Source organism: Anser anser (assembly GCF_964211835.1).
Source record: "Anser anser genome assembly, chromosome: 1".
NCBI classification, from domain to species: domain Eukaryota; kingdom Metazoa; phylum Chordata; class Aves; order Anseriformes; family Anatidae; genus Anser; species Anser anser.
The window spans coordinates 101,887,402-101,909,422 of NC_139720.1; the positions used below are offsets into that span (position 1 = coordinate 101,887,402).

Consider the following 22,021-nt stretch of genomic DNA (forward strand, 5'->3'; position numbering starts at 1 on the left):
TCCCCCTCAGGGCCGCCCCTCCCTTATTTCTACAGAGCGCGTTCCCCACACAGGTTGTTACCCCCCACGCTGTTAAAGGGAAACGAAATAAAATACAAGGAAATTTTATTTTTTTTTCAGTTTTACCAAGATTTTGCTCTGTTTTTTATGTTTTTTGTTTTGTTGTTGGTTTTTTTTTATTATAGTTATTAGTGGACAAGTCCGGTCAGTTTCTGTATTAAAAAGGATCTTGATGGAGGTAGCTTTGTCTCTGTCCTGGCTTTTTTTTTTTTGCTTGGTCTCACCTGTGCACTCATCTCAGTAAACAAACGCGAAATAAAATTAGAAAACAAAAAAAATTAACTGGAATCCCAGGCCAAGGCAGCGAGCAATGTAGCCAGGCTCTCCGTGTAACAGACGTGGCGCTGCGGCCTCCAGTCACTATGTACAGAGTCCGTCATATGTCCCCCTCTCTCCTCAGCACACTCCTTGCTCCAACGGGCTGGCTGCAGCGGAAGGAGTCTCTCCTCCTCCCGGAGACCTGCACAGCAGCTTCCATGGAGGGAAACAGCACCCAGTCAGGAATGTCAGGCAGAGGGGTAGAGTGTGAAGGGGTAGGGGAGGGAGGGTCACTTCAGCTCGGCCGAAAGATTAACAGCACTGGGCTGGGGGCTCACTGCTGCTGGGCCACCTGTAGGACCAGAGAACATGACCTGAATCAATACTATCATATTATACCATCAACACATCCCTAACCAGGGCTGTTTCCACCCCTAGACAGGCCTGCTTAGGGATGAGCAAGGGTACGTACTTGTTGAGGAGGGGGCGGTGGAGGGGGCTCACTGCTGCGGTTGGCCAATCTGCTCAGGATATTGCGCTCCGACATCTGGAGGCGCACAGCCACAGGTGGGATGCGGGCAATAGTGGCTGGCAAACGAGTTACATCTGCCTTCATGTCACTCAAAAGCTCCTCCAGCTGCTTCAGAACTGGAAGATAAACGGACACATTCAGGGGAGGAAAGCAGAGGTGCTGCACAGGACAGAGACAGGAGGGGGCAGCGATGCTAAACATCTCCACTCTTGCTTAGCACACACAATCACCTTTGTGCAGCACAGCATTGGCTGGCTTATTCCCAGCCATCGACTCCTTGGATAGATGCTGGTGGCTCTCAGCCAGACACTCCACCTCCGCAAATCGTGTGTTCAGAGCCATTGAGGGGTGAGATGGGTCTTCTGACATGTTCAGATAGGCAGCTCGTCGCAACTGCTCCTCAATCACCAGTGCTTGCTCCAAGAGCTGCAAGACAGGGTAGTAATGAGAAGTCTTCCAGCAGTTGCTGGAAAAGGAGCCTGTTCGCACCACCCCTCAGTCTGCTCTTGATCTAGTTCTCTACTGCTTCATAAGATGAGATTCTGCACCCGAGACCCCTTTCACCAGCTTCTGTTTATCTTTGAGTAAGGCCTAAAACACCACAAAACAATGAAGAGCTCCATTAAGCCAGACCAGGTACACAGGAAAACCAGGCTATGTATGTCTAGTCTAATAAGACTACTACAAACTCAAATTCTTATTCTTCTGCTAAGATGGCTCAGATTTTTAAAGGCTTTTTGAGGACCAAGTTACTTGCTCATTCACTCTTTCTGCATGGAGCATTTGGGATAAAGCTTTTCCTTAGAACCTGAGCGAGAAGTATCCTATGCTACGTACAGAAAGTGTTTAAAGAACAGTTCAGCATATCAGGGACATTTGGAGAAATTAATTTGAATACTATTACAGCAGAGCTGATCAGCCAGACTATATCAAATTAATGTTTAGTTCCAAGATTCAGAATTACATGGCCTAATCTGTGTCGGTCTTAACTTCCAGAGCTAAATGGTAGTCACTCTCAAGTAGGTTTGGACAAACCGAAAACTACTCTTTCACCAATATAATGTTATTCAACTTTTCTAAATTCTGCTTAGGTATATGGAATGGTTTGTAGCACATCAGGCAGAACTTGTGGTGGGAACAGCTGCTTGAACCTTCAGCCTCCTACATGCCAGTTGAAGCAACACTGGGAGGAGGGGGAAGCGGAGAGTGCACTGAACCAAGTTCCTCAACACCACTTCAAAAGAAAAGGACTCCTATCATGACACTACTACATGATTTTGGTAACTTTTTTTTTTTTAAATAAAAGGCACTACAGAAACCTTCCCTTCAGTGAAAAAAGTAAAAATCAAAACATCAAGCTCAACAAGGCAATCATCTTGTTCTTAAAGGCCCATCCAGCTGAAAGGCACTTGTCACACTGAAGAGAGCACCTTACCTTAAATCTCCTTGCCAAGAACTTGTTCTTTATTTCCAGGAAGTTACCCCTGTTCATCTCACCCTTGAAGGGCTCATTGAGGATGGCGTAACGTGGATCATTCTGAATATCTTGCCAACGGGCATAGCCATGACTGAGATGGGATGAGCTCAGGCAAACAAAGGCAGTGAGAACAAGGGAATATGCAGCTCAGGCAGATACAGTTCTCAAGAGGAGGTGGGGGAAAAGGGTTTGCAGAGAGGGGAGGAGCAGGAGTCGAGGAAAAGGAATGAGAACTATGTCCTACTAAATCTTAACTGTGCTGACAGGAAAACCCTCCTCCCACCATCACTTTCACTCTGGTGAAAGATAAAAACACTCACTGAATGTACTGCAGTCAGACCTGAGACGGTCACCTTCACAGTAATAGTTTATGTACAAGGGGAGAGAACTGGTCTATCAGGGTAAGGATACTTGATAATTCCAGCAAGGAGCCAGTAGTCATGACGCCGATGCCATATCTCATAGGTCTTCTTTGTGACAGTTGCAGCCCGCTCTTCATTCTGCCACAGGGAGTGTAATTCTGGAAAGGCAAGATACACAAAAATAATTGAAAGTTATTTCACGAAAACAAGTAGTACCTTATACTTCCAGGTATATAAAGATGTCTGGTACCTGTGAAGCCACCATCAGCTATGTTGAACATGAACCGTTGCTTTACTGCCTTCTTGTGCCTTTCATCTACTGACTCTTTCAGCATCTCCCCATTCTGCAGCATCACCACATCTCTCTTATCATCCTCCTTTTTCTCATCTGTACACACAGGAAGTCATTAGAAAGAACATAGACAACACGGCAAGTTGGACCCACAATGAATCCTTGCAAAAGATAGACTCAGGAAGAGGATGGAACATGACTCACCTTTCTCATCCAAGGTGATTATAGGAGGTTCAGGAGTATTCTCAATAGGTGCTCTGTCTTCCACTTTCTCCACATCAGCTGCAGGAGAAAGGGGAACACGAAATGTAGCTGGCAAGTACAAGGCTTTATTCCTGAATCTGTGAAACTTAAAACTGTTCCCTGACTCCCTGTTCGAAGTCCTGGAATTGTCCCCCACTGATTATGTCTGTTTCTGTAGGGTGCAATATTAGGGCAGAGAAGATGCAGCTTTAGGAAGACATTTGTATGTTTGTTTTAGTGCATGTTATGTTATGTATTAAACAACCTCTCTAGAAATACCTTTGCTTTCAACTTCCATTGGCTCATCTGGTCTTTCCTTCACCTCCGGTTCCTCTACTTTTTTCTCTTCTGCTTCTGTGGGATTCGCTGGGGATTTTGCTTCCTGTGGTGGTGTCTCCACAGGCTGGGCACACTGCTGAGGACAAGTCATTGAGAAGTGAGACAAAGCAGCCCATGGAAACAGAATACAGTCAAATCAGTTTTGAAAGTAAAGATGCACAAAACTGCTAGGCCAACTCTGAGGACCTAAGAGTTATCTTTAAGCATTGTTCCAAGAACTGTAAGCGTGGGCAGAAGTAGAGACATTTGCAATTGCATGAGGCAAACAAGCAACACAACACCCACCTCCATAGGGACCTCTGTTTCCATAGCAGAGGTACTAAGCTCTTTCTCTGGTTCAGCTGACTCTCCTTGCTCCTTGGTACTGGCTCCTTCTTCCACCTTCACTCCCTCTTCTGTATATTCCCCATCCCACAGCAGCACAGCAGACAAGAGAAAGAAAAAAAGCCATCAGTAAGGTCTTTCCTTCATTGTAACCAAACACACATCTCCTTCACTCCTGGAGATTATGCCCAAACAAACGGGACCAATAACACTCAAGATGAAACCACATTCCACAAACACACGACTTCTCACTTATATCTGTTCATCCAAGGAGAGCTAGTGTCCTCTCTTGCCTTTAAGGGTTTGCAAATATATTTGGCAGCCCTCCTAACACGAGAGGTAAGTTGATCTGTGTCCACCCCCAAGCCCCACCACCACAGCTCCGGTGAGGGGAAGAGCCAGGATGAGGTCAGGACACAGGATTTCACAAGGGGGAAGCTCTCACCAGGTGGAGGGACAGGGGCAGGTGTATTTGGCTGTGTATCCCCTGGTGTTGAAGGAGTTGGAGTTTTGGGAGAGGGGGAGCTTGGCTGTGAAAGTTTCTTGTTCTCCTCTATCTCTGCCAATTCTGGCATACTCCAGCGGCCATTCACATGCTCAAATTCCTGCACCTGCAAGAGAAGGAGAGAAAGACATCACAGGAAGAGTCATACAAAACTTGTCCTCAAACTAGCAGAGACAGATCACTCAACACGAAGAAATAGGTGGGGAAGAAGAGAACTCACTAGCTCAGCACCCCAGTAACTAGAAGCTGTATGGAGAGAGAAGGCTACCGTGCTCTCAGGCACCTACCTTTTTGCGTATAAGTGACATGACCCCAATGCGAGTAAGCACATGCTGTCGAGAAAGACCTTCCCGAGGGACCCCATCTGCAAAGGTCTCTGCACCATCAGCTCCAGGTTCACACAAATGGCGCATGAACAGTGAGACATAGGCCCTAGAGCAGTTAAAAGACAAGTAATTTAGGCCACAAAACAGGTTAGCTGGAGATACATCAGACCCCTTCCCAGATAATGGAAGTCACCCCAAGCGTTCTAAACCATCATGACAATTTCTGAGGTTCCAGGCCCCCTTCAAGAGAGAGTTTCCTTACAGAACTGTTACATTCACAGAGGACACAGCTGACTTAATGTTAAGCCAGAAGCAACTGTAAGCCTGGAAAGAACTTGGAAGGTATTATTATGTGCTTGCCTGGCTATGCAAGCATTTGATTTTGGTGACTGATGAATTGAGTCCAAGGAAGAGAACTAGGAGCAATACCCTAGTCTCCCCCAGGTCCTAGTCTCTCCTCATTGCCCCCCGCAAAGGACAAACTAATATTTTACAAAAAGGCCAGAAGAGGGCCATTTTTCATTCTTCCTCAAAGGGGCTAAATGTTGCAATCCCTGCCTAATGCACTTACTTGAATTCTTTCTCTGACTTGCCCCGGAGGTCCCGAACAAGCCATTGAGTGGTGAACGCATCCTGAGGTGGCATTCCATAGCGCATGATAGCATTAAGGAAGGCTTTCCGCTGGCGGGCATTGAAACCCAAGACCTAGAATGAAGGAAAGATGGATATGGAAACAGCCATATAGAAGCAACTAGAATTTAAAGACCTATCCTGCTGCTACTTACCTCAATGTTCCCTCCTACACGGGCAAGTAAAGGAGGCAGGGGCTTATCCTTATCATTTCTCAGGCCTTTGCGGCTAGGCCGACGAGCTGCTGAAGAGAGAAACGCAGCTAAGGAGGAGAGACAATGCACAGCATATTGTTGCGTGAATACTTCCCTTGCAGAAGGGCACCACAAAGTGTACCAAGCATCCAAAGTCCCAGCTGTTACTACATGCAGAGAAAGTGACCCAGGAACTCTGGCTTCACCAGAACTTACCTTCAGACCTCTCATCAAAGTCCTCATCTCCTTCTTCAGAAGCAACTGAATAGTCTGACTGATTATCTGACTGGTCATCCTGCCAGTCTGAAAGAAAAACAGCACGTGAGCCTGAGACGCTACTCCGTTACTCTCCCAGTAACATATACTTACACCCCTTTCCCCCAGGTTCCTGTGGATTTTTGTACCTCTATCCTCCTGAGAGCCATCATTGTAGTTAACTTGCTTGCGAATACGTTTGCCCTTGCCCAGATTCCTGGCCAGATCCTCCTGTTGCTGCTCATAATGGTGACGGAGCAGTTTCTCCCAGTAATCGGGATCCACTGATTCCTCCTGCTTTATGATCTCCCGTTCAACCTCTTCTTCCTCCTGCCACACAGAGGTACAACTAAGAGCCTTATGTAACATACCCCAACCTGCCTGAGTAGATTTATGCCTACTTGCCCTTAAAAGCAGAGCTTGATTTACTTAACTGATCTTATACAATTCACCAGAAGACCCTAGCTGATATCCACCTCATACTCACCCCCATCTCCTCTTCACGAACTACATACTGGGCCACTTTGAAGGAGCTGAGATACTCATTCATGCCCTGAAGTTCTGTGTCTTCTGTTTCATCCTGGTTCCGATCCAACAGGCGCTCAATTGCTTTGTCATCGTAGTGGATAACACTGCTGTCCTCACCTTCTTTGTTATCCCCTGAGGGAGAAGCACAGACAGACATCTGCTATGTGGATCTCAAGGGACTATGAGAGGATATGGCACCCTAGACCTCTTTGTAGAGCTCTGATCAGTACTGTGCCTACAGTTACTAGCTAGGCTAAGGATTCAGTCCTTCCCCACCTCCTTCAGTTCTACTTTCAGGCACTCACCACCCTCAGTTGCCTCATCCTTGAAGAGCTCTTCAGTGCCAAATTTGAGAATGTCATCAAGTTCCTGTTTTGACATGGAGCCTGTCTTGGAGCCCAATCCTGGTCTCACCACCAGATGAGTTAACATCATTTTCTTCTTGGCCACCTGAGTGATACGCTCCTCCACTGAGGCCCTTGTCACAAAGCGGTATATCATCACTTTCTTGTTCTGTCCAATTCTATGTGCACGACTGAAGGCCTGGAAGAGGGAGACACTCAGAACAGTCTAGAGCAACACAAGCAGTTGCCTGCTACACCCCACCTACCTCCGCAAGTTTCCCAGTTGCCTTCATGTTTGCTCTTAACATTAGTTAAGACATGCCCTGGAAGAATCCTCTGCTTGTTCACTTTCCACCTCCACCCATCCTCACTGCTCTAATTTTGCATGTTTCTAGAAGGGAAGTCACCACAAACTCCTTCACTCCCTCTGATGCTTTCACTTCCCTTCTTCCTCACAAAGACTCCATATAGTGAGTAGTCTCATTCAAACTCACCTGGATATCATTGTGGGGGTTCCAGTCTGAATCATAAATAATCACAGTATCTGCTGTGGCCAAGTTAATACCAAGACCCCCAGCTCGAGTTGAAAGCAGAAAGCAGAACTGCTGAGCACCAGGAGCTTGGAAAAAAAAGAAGAGAACAGAAGTAATCAAGGAAGAGCACATTACTCAAACAAGGATTTTACCATCTCAGGGGAATCACTACCAGTTTAAGATTCCAGGAGAGCAACAGAAGACTCGGGCCACTATCAACAATCCCATATTGAACACTAAGCACATACAAAGCAAGAAATTTAATTTTGTACATAAAACACAGAGGAGAATTCTTACCATTGAAGCGATCGATAGCCTCTTGACGCATATTGCCTGTGATTCCTCCATCAATCCGCTCATATTTGTATCCTTCATGTTCTAGGAAGTCTTCCAAAAGGTCTAACATTTTAGTCATCTGCATATCAAAAATCACCACAAAAAAATTGAGGGACAAGGGGATACCAGAACAGGCTCCTTTCCTCAGGAACAGAAGTCCCAGCTTTAAGGTTTTCCCTCACATACCTGAGAGAATATGAGCACCCTGTGACCTCCTTCCTTGAGATTCTTTAACATCTTCTGGAGCAGCAACAGCTTTCCAGATGCTCGAATAAGAGCACTACCATCATACATGCCATTTGGCATCTTTGGAGCTTCCTAAAAAGAAAAAAAAAAGTGAGGGGTAAGAGAAGAAAACTGCTTCTGCTTGATATTAGTCCCTAGCTGTGTTCTTCAGATGCTGACTCACGTCTAGTCATTTAACTCAGTAAAACCACAATGCATAGCATTACTTATACAAAACATCAGTGCCAGCCTGTGCTACTTATTTTGCAATTTAACTCCTAGATCCCTTCTTCTTTCTGACTCAGTCCCTACTCTGTCTCCCTCATCCTGTGTGAATCAAAAGATGTTCCTACTTCTCAATAAAGATACCGGAAAAGGAGAGGCCTTCCAGTACGTGATGTCTACATAAAGGCAGAAATATACAAGATGGGGAAAAAAAGCACAAGAATGAAAAGGGAATCCCTCCATACTTGCCATGGAGCTCACGGTCTCCCTGGTAACAGCCAGCAGGGAATTTGCTTATATAAGAGTAAGTCAGCAACTGGACATACCATAGCAGCCACAGGAAAGAGGTAGGGGTGGTTGCAGCACTTCTTCAGATCCATAACAACGTTCAGCAAGGAAACTTGGTTACCACCACCACGTGCATTCAGTGCCTCAAAGTTCCTTGTCAAAATGTATTTATAGTATTTCCTGAAAAGGGAAAAAAATATATACATATAGACACACACACACGCCCCAGGCACCCCTCATGAGAGCAACATACTCTTTTGTTAACTTCTGTACAGCTCCTGGCACTACCTGGCAACTACCTAGGCTCTGCCATTGGCAGTTACTATCCTTTTAACCCTTACATCAGACCACAGGACTATTCCTCCCCTCAACTACAGCAGCAGCAGGAAATTTTCCTCCTATCCGCTGTGCAGAAAGCTCTACAGTGAGGCTAAGGCTGTTTCAGCAGCTTCTTTGGAACTGCAGAACAGAGCAACAGTAGTTCCACAGCAAACGCTCCATCCATCCCCACACTCACTTCTGCATGGGGCTCAACTCCACTCTGACAATAAGTTCTGTCTTAGATGGCATGTTCTTGAAAACGTCAGCTTTGAGACGCCTCAGCATATGTGGGCCCAGCATGTCATGCAGCTTCTTAATCTGATCTTCCTTGGCTATATCCGCAAACTCTTCTAAGAAGCCCTCCAAGTTACTGCAGAGAAACAGACATTCAGCAAAATCCACAAAGGAAAAAGCAAAAAAAAAGGGGGGGATAGGAGTTTGAAGACAAGCAGGCTTTGCCTGGACTTGCACTGCAAGACATACTGGAATCTCTCTGGTGTCAGGAAGTTCAGCAGGTGGAACAGTTCTTCCAGGTTGTTCTGCAGGGGAGTTCCTGTAAGCAGCAGCTTATGCTGGAGTGAATAACCGTTCAGCACACGGAAGAACTGGAAAAGCAGGGAAGGAAGAGGGAGAGACACAAAGACTTAAGTCACAGTCCTACAAAAAAAAGTCCTAGAAAAAAGAACAAGCTAGAATTTGATTTAGATCGTATCAGCTGTTTGGATAAGAGCTCCAAGTAGCTCTCATTCCAGTCAGGGCCACTAGACTGATCTTATTTGGATCACTCTTCTGCATAACAAATGACTGCAGCAAGTCCTACAAGCCATCAGGTGCTAGAAAGTTTCCCTTGCTTTTTTAAGTTACAAGCTTTCAGACCACCAATCTTTTCCAGACTGCTATACTACGTACTTTTTCCTCTAAATTAGCGTTCTACATTCTTACTTCTCTGCCTCGAGACTTCTAGAAATAACTAAGTCAGTCTTCCTATTCATATCAATCCTGGCAGCATTCCAGAGTTCTGAACAAGCAGAGGAGAAAGAGCTAAGGGTTTGCCAATGTGCCTTTAAAGTAATTTGTGCTGGTATTCACAACAATGAAGTAATTCCAGACAGAACTAGTGAGCAGGTAAGGTTCTGAACTGAAAAGCACAAGTATATAGTGTTTGCTAGCACAAATTGACAAAGCAGTAATTTATGAACTTGGCCATTTGTTTGCTCGTTTTAAACTTAACATGATACAGCATCAAACAGTGTGAGAGTAGCTTGTACTAGGTGGCAAACAAAATCAAAAGAAATATCACCACTCATTTTGGTTACCATACCAGAAGGATTCCTTTCTTGGAATCAAATACGGAAGTTACTCATATCTGCAAAAGATACCCTTTGGTAGGTAAACATCACCACCTGTCAAAAAAGCTGATCTGTCTTGCATCCAAACACCTAAAGCTGTCCTTAAGGGACAGGAAACCGATCTAGAAAAAGGTAGACTTAATGGTCTTGGTGGATAACCAATTGCAACTTAGTCATAGTGAAGCCTTGAGACTTAATATTCTCTTTCAGTTCATGAGTATGAATAGTAAGTGTTCTTTACCATTTCCAATAATTTCAATTCTAAGCACAGAACAACATCCAGTTTTAGGGCCTACAATCAAACATGATCTGGAAACTGGATATCAAGCACAGCTGTGATATATTGGAAAGATACCTCACACTTGGATCTGAAAAGCTAAAACTTTTTTTCTTTAAACAAAGAAGTAACTTTCTCTTACAGTCTGCAAGAACCTATAAAACCAGATTTCCAGTAACAGTTGTTTTTAGTGTACTAAGCCCTAGAATCCAGCTGAAGACAGACAAATCAATACCAGAATTAAAGCACAAGGGCTTAGGGAGGGGCTGGATTAAGAAAGTACAGTCAATTCAACTGAATTAAAACAAGCTTAGTTAAGGTGCAGCCTTGTATGAAAGCAGCTGTATGGCTTTCAGCATTTGCCCAGGCATTGTTGAACACTCCTGGCCACCTCTCCCATTTCTATAACATCTAATTAGCTCTGCTACAAAGCTCGATGAACGCAGAGACCAAGACTACTCTGGAAGCAGGGCGATTGTACTCATGAAGCTTGTTTTACACTCAATATGGTAAACCCTTTCAGAATAGAGCTGTTGCAGGTATATGATCTGCTTCCAGAGAAGCCTGTTTTTAAGAAAAAACGTCCAGGTTTTGCGTGTTTGTTTGTTTTTTTTTAAAACATCCAGGGTTTTTTTTGTTTTCCAGTATACACCAATTGCCTACTCAACCAGAAAGGAAACTGTTTTAATGAATGAGACACATGACAAGTGAAATTGTTACCAGTTATAATCAAAATGAAGGTTGTTCCCCCCACCCCTCCCCGCCTTTAAGAAAATGCATCAAATTTGCTGTCAAACATATGACTAAGAGCTGGCAGACAAACTTACTTGCTTAGGAACAGCAATCTATTCTTCTGAACAATCTCTGCAACGCGTGTCATGCCTATAAACCTTATTACCTATGCTTTTCTGTACCTTAGACTGATTGTTCTTCAGTCGGTGAGCTTCATCCACAATGAGACAGGCCCAGTCAATAGACCCTAGTATGGCCATATCAATTGTGATCAGTTCATAGGAGGTGAGAAGCACATGGAACTTCACAGCAGCTTCCTTCTGCAAAGGAAAACGAGGGACATGATAATGAGATAAGGGAATGCCCCAAGACAAAGGGGATGCAGGGTCTCTCCAAGCTGTTCCAACAAGCCATGGTTGAACTGTGAAAAATGGTTTTGACACGCTGTTTTCTGTCAACAGATTCAAAATACTACCCAAGCATTCCAGTTCTTCAATCCCCTATTACTTGTTTTACTCAAGTAAGTCTCCTCAACCCCATTGTTACTTACTACTTATGGACAGTAACCAAGTCTTGAAACAAGTTTACAAGTAAGCAGTGAATAGAGGAATGTTATGGAAAGATCTGGTGATATGTAGCTCATCAAAAAGTTAAGACTTAGATAAATAGCTTATCAGAAAAATTTAAATTTGTTAGTACTTTGTGCAGATAAACTTCAAGGGAACTGAAACCAAGGAGTCCTATTTAACTCTGCCACTGGGAAAACTTTTCCTAGTAAAAAAAAGCTGGTAGCTAGACTAAAATTCTATTAAAAAACAGCCACCTATATCAGGATCTTCCTTCCTATCTGGGCACAGGACGCAACTTCTCGGATGTCTAGATGTGGCTTTACCACCAGCCAGTTCCTCATACAGACTTAAGGAGGAAGAGTCAAATTGATGCAGGTTGGCAATTCTGACATTGACTTAGATCTGTAGGAAGTATGATATACAACTTCACAGATTAAGCAGAAGAATAAAAAGGCTTGCCTATAGCCAGTATTGCTTTAGCCAACACCCTTTTTCTTCAGTGCTGTATGGTTCAGACCAGTAAGTGCTTAGAACAGTCTAGAAAAGGAGTCTAACTAAATACCCAGTAGTCATCGATTTGTAGTTATTTCCCCTGCAAAGCTAGAAGTATAGTCAGTTCCCAGGGATTTCAGAATATCTGAATCTTGGCTGCTGAAAGCCAGTCTAGTGCATCTCTTCTTCCAGCTCAGGCTTGCAATACAGCAGAGTTCTGTACCTTCATTCTGGATGCTTTTTTGCCTCCACGTATGGCATTATCCTCAAAAGTGAACTCATTCTCACGGATGATGGCCCGGCTGTCTTTGTCCCCAACATAGGTCACTACATACATATCTGGTGCCCACATCTCAAATTCTCGTTCCCAGTTGATGATAGTGGAGAGTGGGGCACTCACCAAGAAGGGTCCCTTTGAGTGGCCCTATGAACAGAATCAGTAAGACCATTAGATGAATGCATCCACTCACTCAAGCAGCATCTTCCTGGGTAGTGTTCTCCCAGCTATGTTTTGCCTCTCACCTCTTTGTATAAGGAATATAGGAACACAGCTGTCTGCACAGTCTTTCCCAGACCCATTTCATCTGCCAAGATTGTATCTGTGCCCTGAGCCCAAGAGAAACGCAGCCAGTTCAGCCCTTCCAGTTGGTATGGATGCAAGGTACCCCCTGTTACATCAAGGTACTCAGGTTGCCGGTCATATTTCACTGTTGGCTACAGCAGAAAGAAGGAAGAGTTGAGATTTACCTTAGCAATACAATTACCAAGAGTTCTTTCCTAGTCAATACATATTCCCTAGTGTAGATGAGACTCCATTAAAAACCACCAGATTAAGTCCAGTACTAAATCCCTAAAGAGCCAGAAAGTGTCCATCAACCCGCCCATTTTTTTTTTTTTTACAAGCTCTTTCTACCAATAGCCAGCCAGTCTGTTTCCAGTTTACAAAAGCTAGGCCTTTGTCTGAAGGTTGTATGAATCCATTTACTTTTTAGGCCTGGAAGGAATTATAAGCCTTGTGTTTGTCACCCTTTGGTTGCCCATTTACCAAGCCCCGGCCCCACTCAAAATAACCAGCTCCATCAGATGGCACCAAAGCAGTGAACAGTAACTTACATCTACCGTGGGAGTTTCAGGGGGCCTTTCCAGTTTCCGCATCTTCACTTTCTTTAGCTTCTTACCAGGCCTTCCCTCTTCACCCCTCATCAGCTCCCTATGCAGAGACAGTCCCAAGAATATGCAAGTTTAATGGCTTTTGTAATAGTCCAAGGGAAAACTATCACAAAGAACGGGGGGCAATCGTGTAACTCAAATATGATCAAGAGAACAAAGTTGGAACCTTCATGAACTGATGGAGAGGTATAAGGTTCCTGCCCAAAGGAATAAGGAGACAGCAACACAAAGATGTTTCTTTGCTATCTCCATGTATGCAGCCAGTGCTAGGTAATGACATACTCAAATACTTTCTGTTGAGATAGAGGAACGTGACCTCTAGTTATTTTCTCCTACCTGTGATTCCAGTAGGCTTGCTTGTAAAGGTCATAATCTTGGATATCCACATCCTCGCTTTCCCATGATGCCTGGTCGTAGGGCAGGTCTCTCCATTTAATCAAATAGTGGACATTCCCCTTCTTATCCACACTGAGGGAGAAACCAGTAAGTCTTAAGCACAGTGAAAAGACAGCATTCACTCAATCCACTCAAGTGGGAGAGAAGAAAAGGATCCCTTAATGAAGCAACAGAAACACAAGAACAATGTTTGTCATATAAACAAAAGAACTCCCATTTTTCCCCCTGATTCACAATGCAGCTTAGCTCATCAGCTCTCCCTTAACCCTACGGCATTTGTTGAAAATCCTCCTGCTCTTCCACAGGGACAGGTATTTAAATGAGAGTAATTTGTCTTTGCTTCCTTCCCTACCTATGATTAAGGATTCTATGGATCATCATCCACTCCGGCTTGATCCCATATCGGTAGAAGCGCTCCTCCATTTCAGCATATTTGGGGTCCTTGTTCTTTCTCTTTCGACTTTTCTCCTCTTCACCTCCGAAGTCCCCTGAGGGTGGCTCATCCATATCATTCTTGCGTTGGTAATTCCTAAACATGACTTGACAGTGCAGCTCCAGCTGGAGTCAGGACAAAGAGTTAAAAGATCATAAGTATCTCTCCCCCTCAACTACCCACAGAAATAACCTTATCATAAGGGTGGATAGCTAAGAGTCTTAAACTCACCTGCAACTCTGACACCCAAGAGCAGTGCCAGTAGGACATGCCCTGCCATTTGACAAAGAACTGCCTTTCAGGCCGACCCTCCAGAGGCTTAGGAGGAGGAGCATTAGGGTCTGCATCAGGTGGACGTGGTGGTGGGGGACCAACTGGGGGCTGACCCCATTTCCAGATCAAGATCTTCTGCACCTTTCCTTTCAAAGCAGGGCACTAAAAAGTTAGACAGATTATTATATCAGACTGCAAGTATTCTAACCACAAGTGCTGAGGAGTAGAGGGTGTTCAAAGCGTCACAGTTCTCCTCCTTAGTTATAGCTTTACTACACAGGTGGAGTTTACTCTTTGGGCTTGGAAGCTTTTATCCTCTTATTTCCAGCATTTCCCTGAGCTTTCTCTAGTTTGTCTTCCCTCCCCTCCCAACCAAGACTGGGGAATCCAATTCAGTATCTTAATTTAGTTGTCTCCCCAGGGCACAAAAAAAAAATCAGAAGTTCCACATGAAATACACAAATTGCTGGGCTTAATGTCAGTCCATCCAACCAGAACTCCAATGTACAGAAAGTGTTTTTCTGTGGAACTATCAGCCCAGTATAGGGATATACCCTGAAGCAGATTCTATTTTGTTCATTATCTTTGAAGTCCTCATCACTTACTGAAAGCATCTAATGCCATTTATAATACTTCATTTCAGTAACATCTTGCAACAGTGTGAAACTTCTGACCATCTACTAAGAGAGGGCTTGGCATTACAGAGCCTGCAGTACAAAATCTGTTTGGCTCAGTATCAGCTTAAAATATTTAAGTGCTGAATTTGCTTGCACTCATATTGCTGCTTTTACATACACACAGGGCCCAAGAAAACAGCTTTGGCATCCTGGACCCAAGACTGCCCAACTACTTCACACATGGGCAAACCTCATGAAACTCAATTGCTGTAATCCTGTACTTCCTGCTCTCTAGAGTAAAAACAACCAAGCTACATCCAACCATAGAGATCCAGACCTCAGCAAACTATGACAAAAATGCAATAGCCTTCTCTGAGGACCTAGCATTTCCAGGAAAATGTGATGTTCAAAAGGGAACAGATCCATCTGCTCTTTTAGCAACAGGAGAGTGGTATAGCAGAAACTTACAGTGCAGCGAGGACACAGCCACTCCCCATTGGGAATCTCTGGCAATGGGGGATTCAGACAGTGGATGTGATAGGACGAAGGACAAGCATCACAGCATAGCAGCTCTCCTCCATCCTTGCAGACTCTACAGAACTCCATATGATGGTCATCTTCCTCCTCAGCATCCCCCACAACATCTTCCAGGATCTCCTCACCTTCAGAGTTATCCTCCTTTGCTTCCCACTGAATGCCCTCTTTCTCCTACAGGAGTAGGAAATCAGAAAAATCAGACTGACGCATTCACGATTATCTTCATTAGCGCTGAAGAACAGTATCAAGTCAACTGACCTTCCCCCTTGACAACAAATTCAGAGGAATCCAGTACTCACACAGTGAGGGCAGCTCCATTTGCCCTCTGGGGCTTTCTCCATGTCTGGGTCGAGGCAAACCATGTGGTAGGCACGAGGGCAGGTATCACACAGTATGATTTCTCCTCCCTGCTGGCACACCTCACAGTAGTCCTGGTGATCAGTCTCATAGCCATCCACAGCCACTGTGGAGTCCTCCTCACCTGCAGAGGATGTGGGAAGTTAGAATAGTACAAGGCACAGCAGATACAAGCTTCTTGCAGCAAGGGCTGGTGCTCCCTCAGCACCAACAGACTACACAGTTGCAGAGTGAGTTTTGGATTCTGTATCTCTCTATCCTTGTAATAAACAAGGCAGGGGGGTAAAAACTGAAACAGAAGTGAAACAAAACCACCTGGGACTCCTTCTACCCATGAAATTAAAGGTATAGCTTAGGCCAGGGAAACTCAGCACTATCTGTTCCTCTACCAAAGAGAAAAAGAATTCCTGGACACCTTTTCTTTACTGGAAGTAAAATCAGGTCCTTCCTCAATGAAGGATTCTCCTCCCTCAAGTACGCTGATAAGGACCCAAATGCTGCACAGACATTCCTCTCATCTCTCTATACACTTAGCTGCAATTCTGTTTCCAACTGACAGAAAGCAGCAATACCTTTCTTTTTCTTTTTCCCAGCTTTGAGTTTTTTGCGACTGCGACTACTACGGCTGGTAGATCCATCTGAAACAGAGTAGCTGTTGATGCTGGCATCATCAAAGTCTGACTCCACATCCAGATCATCGTCTTCACTCTGAGGTAGGGAAGAAGAAATATGTGCTTCTCAGGCATGCACGCTGGGGACAGCAATCAGACCCAGATCCCAGCATCTCTACCATGTCATAGCTCCTCCTCAGAATATCAAGGAAGGAGGGTCACTTACTGATGATCTCTTACGCTTGGAGCCAAATCCTCCCAGTTTGATTTTCAAAGGTGCCACTTTCTTTGTTTTAGGTTTTTTGATATCAGGAATACGAGGACTGGCCTTTGGCTTCCGCCGGGCATTGGGTCCTGCGAACAGAGGAGCCTGTGAGTCAAAAGGATTACTGCCTTGACATCACTCTCTACCACCCCGTCCAATTTTTCATCTCACCTTTGCCCTCCTTTGTCTTGGCTTTCCTGAGCGGCACCTCTACAGGGGGCTGCGGCAGCACAGCATCCACGTTTGTCACCATACTCTCCACTACTGCAACAGCTGCAGCTGCAGCAGCTGCCACAGATGCACCTGAACTTCCCTTGAAGGGGTTGTTTGTGCTAAACTCCCTCCATTTGGCTCCCAGTACCATCATCATCTTCGACACAGCTATTTTAGGGTTCTTGGCTGCAATAAGTGGCCTGCATACAGTTAAGGAAGGAAGAGTTACTGAACCAGCCTGAAGTCTAGATGATTCTTTCTCCTCCCATTACCCCCCCCCCCCAGCAGCACTTCTCTCCCAAACTACATTCCTTTCTAATCTCTGATCTCAACAGGCAATGAATCTCTCCACTCCCATCCTTCACACAGTGTGGAGGTAAATGCTCCAGGATTTGGAGATCAAAATGGAATTTAGCACATTAGGGGGAAAAAAGTGGACTAGGAGTAAGGACTTGCATCATTTTCAATCACCGAAAACAAAAGATGTGAACCAATTATTTTAGTGTTGCTTCAGTTTTCGCACTAGGTAGGATGCTAGTGTCTCTAACGTGTCTTGAGGTTCCAAAACCATGAAACCTAGTCAGTCCTTGTCCCATCTTTTTTTTTTTCCTTCAGCAGCCCTTCCAAGTGCTACAGGCTTGCAGATCACCTGACAAACTGGCTGAAAGCTTTATAGTTGGTGAGAGTACGGTAATCCTCTTCTGTGAAGATATGGTCAATATCCTCCATGCCCCAATCCTCTAAGAGCTGAGCAGATGACTTTGGCTCCTGTGCAAAGAGAATCACAGCAACTCTGAGCAAAAGCACATGCTCTACAAAAGAGCTTCCATAAATCTACATTATCATATACCTTTCATCTACAGATGACCCAGTGGGTCAAGACTGGGGGATTTCCACCTCCAGCCCCCCCCTTCACTTGTCACTACCATAGGACACAGCCTCACTAGAACATCAGAGGTGGGAAAAGTCTGCTGATTCAATATACTTTCTAGGTGTGTTTAAGGTAGGAGAGAGGAAGGCATGCAAGATGGGAAAGCATTCAGGTCAGTCAAGTTTAGGAGAGGAAGAAACTGAACCATCCCCACTTCATGCACAGTCACAAACAGCACTGATCCCCAAAATCGGATACACGGAAGCGAGTAACAAGCAGTCTATCAGCAGGGTATCCTCTCACCTTGGAGTCATCATCTTCTTCCTCTTCTTCTTCTTCCTCCTTGCGCTTAGCTTTGTTTTTCTTTTCCTTCTTAGGCCCTAATTTCTTCTTTTTCTTCTTCCCAGGAGTATAGTCACTGCCTTCACTGTCCGAGCGCAGAACCTCTTCTTCTTCCTCCACAAACTCATTGCCCTCACCAGAGCTGTCCCCCAGCTGGGGAGGGAGGGAGAGAGAAGATCAGGCAGCTGTGAGAAAATACCCTGGATAAGCACTAAATGCCACATTCTCCCCAAGCTCTAGAGGATTTGTACAACAGACTGCTGCTCTAGGTCAACAACAAAGCCAGTCTGCTCATGCCACATATCCATTGAGCACCATCCAAGACATCCTTTTCCTCACCTCCTTCTTCTGACGCTTGCTGAGCTTGGGCACTTTGGGTTCCTTTAGTTTCTTGGGCTTCTTCTTCTTCTTGATTTTGGGTGTTTCAGCTTCAGATAGAAGCTCTTCTTCCGGGTCTTCTTCAGGCTCTGGAGGGGAAACAGTGACGTATAATTTCAACCTCCATCTGTGCACTACACCATAGCACTCTTCTCACAGACTTCACTTGATTTGTCTAGTTGCTACATACTTACAAATACAGAAGCATTTACAACCTCTTACCCTGTTACAGTTTATAACATATACTACTTAATCATATGGTAAGGAACACATTTTCCTCCCTCCCTTCAACAAGGCCTATTTCCACAGTATTCCTTCTCCAAGCAGAGCTGCACTCAGATCTCAAGGACCAGAAGTTTGCCCTAACCGAATAAGAGGAAAGGGCAGAGAGTAGATGGCCACATCTAAAGGAGTTGAAGTAGTGAATATATTGGAGAACATGAACAGGATACTGTTTCAGTCCTCAGGTCTCCATAAGATAAGTTACTTAACCTCTTTACCTGGGCAGAGCATCCTACAGCAGCATGCAAAGTACAGTCCAGTACGCCACTACTTGGCCTCCTCCATAGGTAAGCTGCTACTCAGCAGCTCGGTTCTGATTTGGATTTGGCGCAGCTTTCTCCCCCCAGCCCTTCCCTCTATGCCAACAGCTAGCAAGCTCACCCCTTGGGCAGGGCGGTGCAAGCTCCCATCCCCATGGCCTGGCTCCCCGCAGCGGCCTGGCCTGGCTCCCCGAGGCCCCCGGGGCAGGGGCAGCCCACTGCTCCTTTGTGGCAGTCTGCGGGAGCAGCCCAGCCATTCGCCCTCCCCTGCCGCCCCGCCCATCGCACACAGCCAGAGTCACTCCTTCTCCCTCCAAGGGAAAATGGCCTCCTGACCACAGGAGCTGGGCAGGATGGAGGAAGCCACAGGTCGAGAGAGCTGCAGCGGTGGGATGAGGTGACGCAGGTAGAGCTCTCAGAATTTGGGGTCCCTGCATCCCTGACACGCTGCCAGCCAATTAGTTATCTGTTCACTCGCACGGTCCTGCAACACCAGTTCCTTCAGAGATTCCACATCTTCCTTTCCTGCTAGTTCCGATTTAGAGCCTCTAGTGTCCCATCCCTTCCAATGCATCTCCTAAAGCTCTTAAGTTTGCAATGATTTTAAGTTTTTCTTCACCAAGATTTTCCTTACAAGGCTTACTGACAATCTTCCCCCTACCTAAGATTTTAGCGGGACCAGAAGGCACCTAGAGTCAAACCTCAAGAGAAAAAGCCAAGCAAACAAAAAAGCCAAGAAGCCCTTAACATCACTTTCCCTTTCCAGATGCAACATTTTCTCATATGATACTACAACAACACTACAGCATGACCTGGTAAGAAAAGTCAAACTTGTCTTACAGTCCAGCACATTAGGATACGCGTTCCATTTTACAAGGAAGCAGAGAATCCAGATGTTTATGGACTTGCTCCATGGACATGCAGCGATACCACCAGAAACAGAAGAGTACCCAGGGCTCTAACTCCAGTCTGATGTTGATGAGGATGCAAGCAAGAGGGAAAAGGCAAGGTACAAAGACTACAAGAAAAGCAAAGGTGAGCAGACAGCACAGAGCAAGAACCACAAGAAGCCTCAATAATTGGGTGTGGTGAAGAAAAAGTGGGTCACGCAACAGCCCAGGGCAGTTGGCTCTGGACGTCAGCAGGTCTGAGATCCCTGATGAAAAAGCCAGACGTTCTGCCCTTTCACATAGTGCCCCCCATTCCCCTCCCCACTCGTGAGAGATGAAACTTGCAGACATTTTCATAGCCTGTCAGAATTGGACACACTGCCTCCACCCCTCACACCTCCTCAAAGCATGCGCCCCCGACAACCCGCGATGTCTCGGAACAAAGTCAGCTCCACCTGACGCGAAGCCACGAGCCTCGCGATTTGAAGTAACCCCAGGATTCTGATATCCAAATCAAAACCGCACGCCTGACTCCTAGTCAAAAATGATACCCCCCCCCCGCAGATCACGCGTTTCACATACCCATCGTGAGAGGAGCATTACCCCACTTCACACACGGGCCCTGCAGGCCCTCGATACCTTGGTGCTGGGGGATAGCGTTGTTCAACAGAATCTCCATCTCATCATCATCGCTGCCCCCGGAGCAGGGTGAGGGAGATCCAATGCCCGATGCCATGTCCTCCAGACTGGGGGAGGCCCGGGCTTATAGAAGGTGCTGTCTTCTTGCCAGTCAAGCCAGTACTTCATTGAAAAGAAAAAGAGAAAGTTATAGCAGGTACGAACTCTGGTTTTCCAAGCAATAGTGCTACCAAGAGGATCCTTGCGAGAAAGCTTAGCTAGCAACTTCACTGCGTTTGGAGCCTACGGATAACAGAAACGCTGGCAGCAGGTATCAGATCGGAGTCGCGACGAGGCAGGCTTTGAAGGCACTAGACGTTAAACTGAGTCAGCACCTCATCCCCTGCAAGGCAGCCAGAGCAGCTGTCCTAGGGGAGCACCCTCCCAGCTCCTGCAGCCCGGAACGACAGCCCTAGGTCATTTCGAACCCCCGGGACCCCGCACAAAAGGTGTCGTCGTCGCCGTCGTCTCGGCGGCGCCCGCAGCCCCGCTCCGCTGCCCGCCGCTCCCGCGCCCCCGCCCGGAGCGGGGCTGCGCGGCGCAGGGCGGGGGTGGCGGGGGGGGGGGGGGGGCACGGTCTCTCGGGCGGGGGCGCGGGGCGGGGCGGGGCCGGGGAAGTCCGGCTCGCAGGCAGCGAGGGGCCGCCTCTCCCCGGGGACGGCCGCCGGGGCGGAGGCCGAGCTGCAAGCGGCAGGGCCCGGCGGGGAGGCCACCCCCCCCCCCCCCCGACCCGGTGCTGCGCCGGGAGGGGGAAGGGGGGCGCGTCCTGCGGCCGCCCGTGAGGGGACAGCGCGGCCCCGGGGGTAGCCGCGGACGAGAACCGGCGGAAAGGGGGGCGCCGGCCCGCGTAGGGGAGGCCCCGGGAGGTGGTGGGAGGCTCTGCCCGCCCTCGTCCCCTCCCGGCTCCTCACCCGGCTCCAGACCCCCGGCTCTGCTCCGCTCTGCCGCCGCTGCTGCTGCTGCTGAAGGGAAAATGGCTCCGGCCCCGGCACCGCCTCTTAAAGGGGAAAAAACCCGGCCAGGCCCCGCCCCCCTCCCGCCTCCATCCCATAATATGCCCCGGGACCCCGGCAACAGGCTCCGCCTCCATCTCCCCGGCAACCCCCCCCCCAACCGAGACATCCCATAATATTCGTCCTCCCCTCAGAACTTCCCACTCACTGCCCGGCCCGGCATCCCATAATAATACCCCCCCTCCCCGGCTGGAAACATCCCATAATATACCCCCACTCCCCCCCCCCCAAGCCGAGCAACATCCCATAATACTCCCCACCCTCTCACCCCTTCGCTCCGACATCCCATAATACACACCGCACCACCACCCCCCCGCCACCGGGACCCCGCGCCGGGGCAGGCGCCCCCCGCGGCGCGGCCCCTCGCCCGCCATCCCATAATAGTCACGGCCCTCCCGCTTGGGGTGGGGGGGGGGGTG

The 22,021-nt window shown here is 46.9% G+C and overlaps 1 protein-coding gene across 8 annotated transcripts; it reads right to left on the reverse strand.

Moving 5' to 3' along the window:
- Nucleotides 1–88: 88 nt before the first annotated feature.
- Nucleotides 89–21,634, reverse strand: CHD4 (chromodomain helicase DNA binding protein 4; the record flags this gene model as incomplete). 8 transcript variants are annotated; one of them, XM_083797823.1, is made up of 40 exons in its annotated part: nucleotides 21,501–21,634; nucleotides 20,551–20,712; nucleotides 18,441–18,568; nucleotides 18,063–18,254; nucleotides 17,538–17,656; nucleotides 16,847–17,088; nucleotides 16,637–16,764; nucleotides 16,372–16,507; nucleotides 15,742–15,923; nucleotides 15,374–15,613; nucleotides 14,247–14,450; nucleotides 13,935–14,140; nucleotides 13,523–13,654; nucleotides 13,130–13,226; nucleotides 12,539–12,730; nucleotides 12,240–12,440; nucleotides 11,138–11,275; nucleotides 9,081–9,202; nucleotides 8,794–8,967; nucleotides 8,315–8,456; nucleotides 7,725–7,856; nucleotides 7,500–7,617; nucleotides 7,164–7,288; nucleotides 6,631–6,868; nucleotides 6,285–6,457; nucleotides 5,947–6,127; nucleotides 5,759–5,845; nucleotides 5,504–5,589; nucleotides 5,290–5,423; nucleotides 4,680–4,824; nucleotides 4,333–4,498; nucleotides 3,849–3,958; nucleotides 3,504–3,639; nucleotides 3,186–3,263; nucleotides 2,940–3,077; nucleotides 2,739–2,847; nucleotides 2,286–2,418; nucleotides 1,081–1,276; nucleotides 791–966; nucleotides 89–670 (listed from the first exon to the last, which is right to left on the reverse strand). In XM_083797823.1, exons 2-40 carry the CDS (start codon nucleotides 20,645–20,647, stop codon nucleotides 653–655), a joined length of 5,751 nt encoding a protein of 1,916 aa, XP_083653949.1. In that variant the 5' UTR covers nucleotides 20,648–20,712; nucleotides 21,501–21,634. The 8 variants fall into 8 exon arrangements, with proteins under 8 accessions (XP_083653949.1, XP_083653948.1, XP_083653947.1 ...); XM_083797822.1 differs by having other exon boundaries at nucleotides 3,504–3,636; nucleotides 5,504–5,592; XM_083797821.1 differs by having other exon boundaries at nucleotides 5,504–5,592.
- Nucleotides 21,635–22,021: the final 387 nt, after the last annotated feature.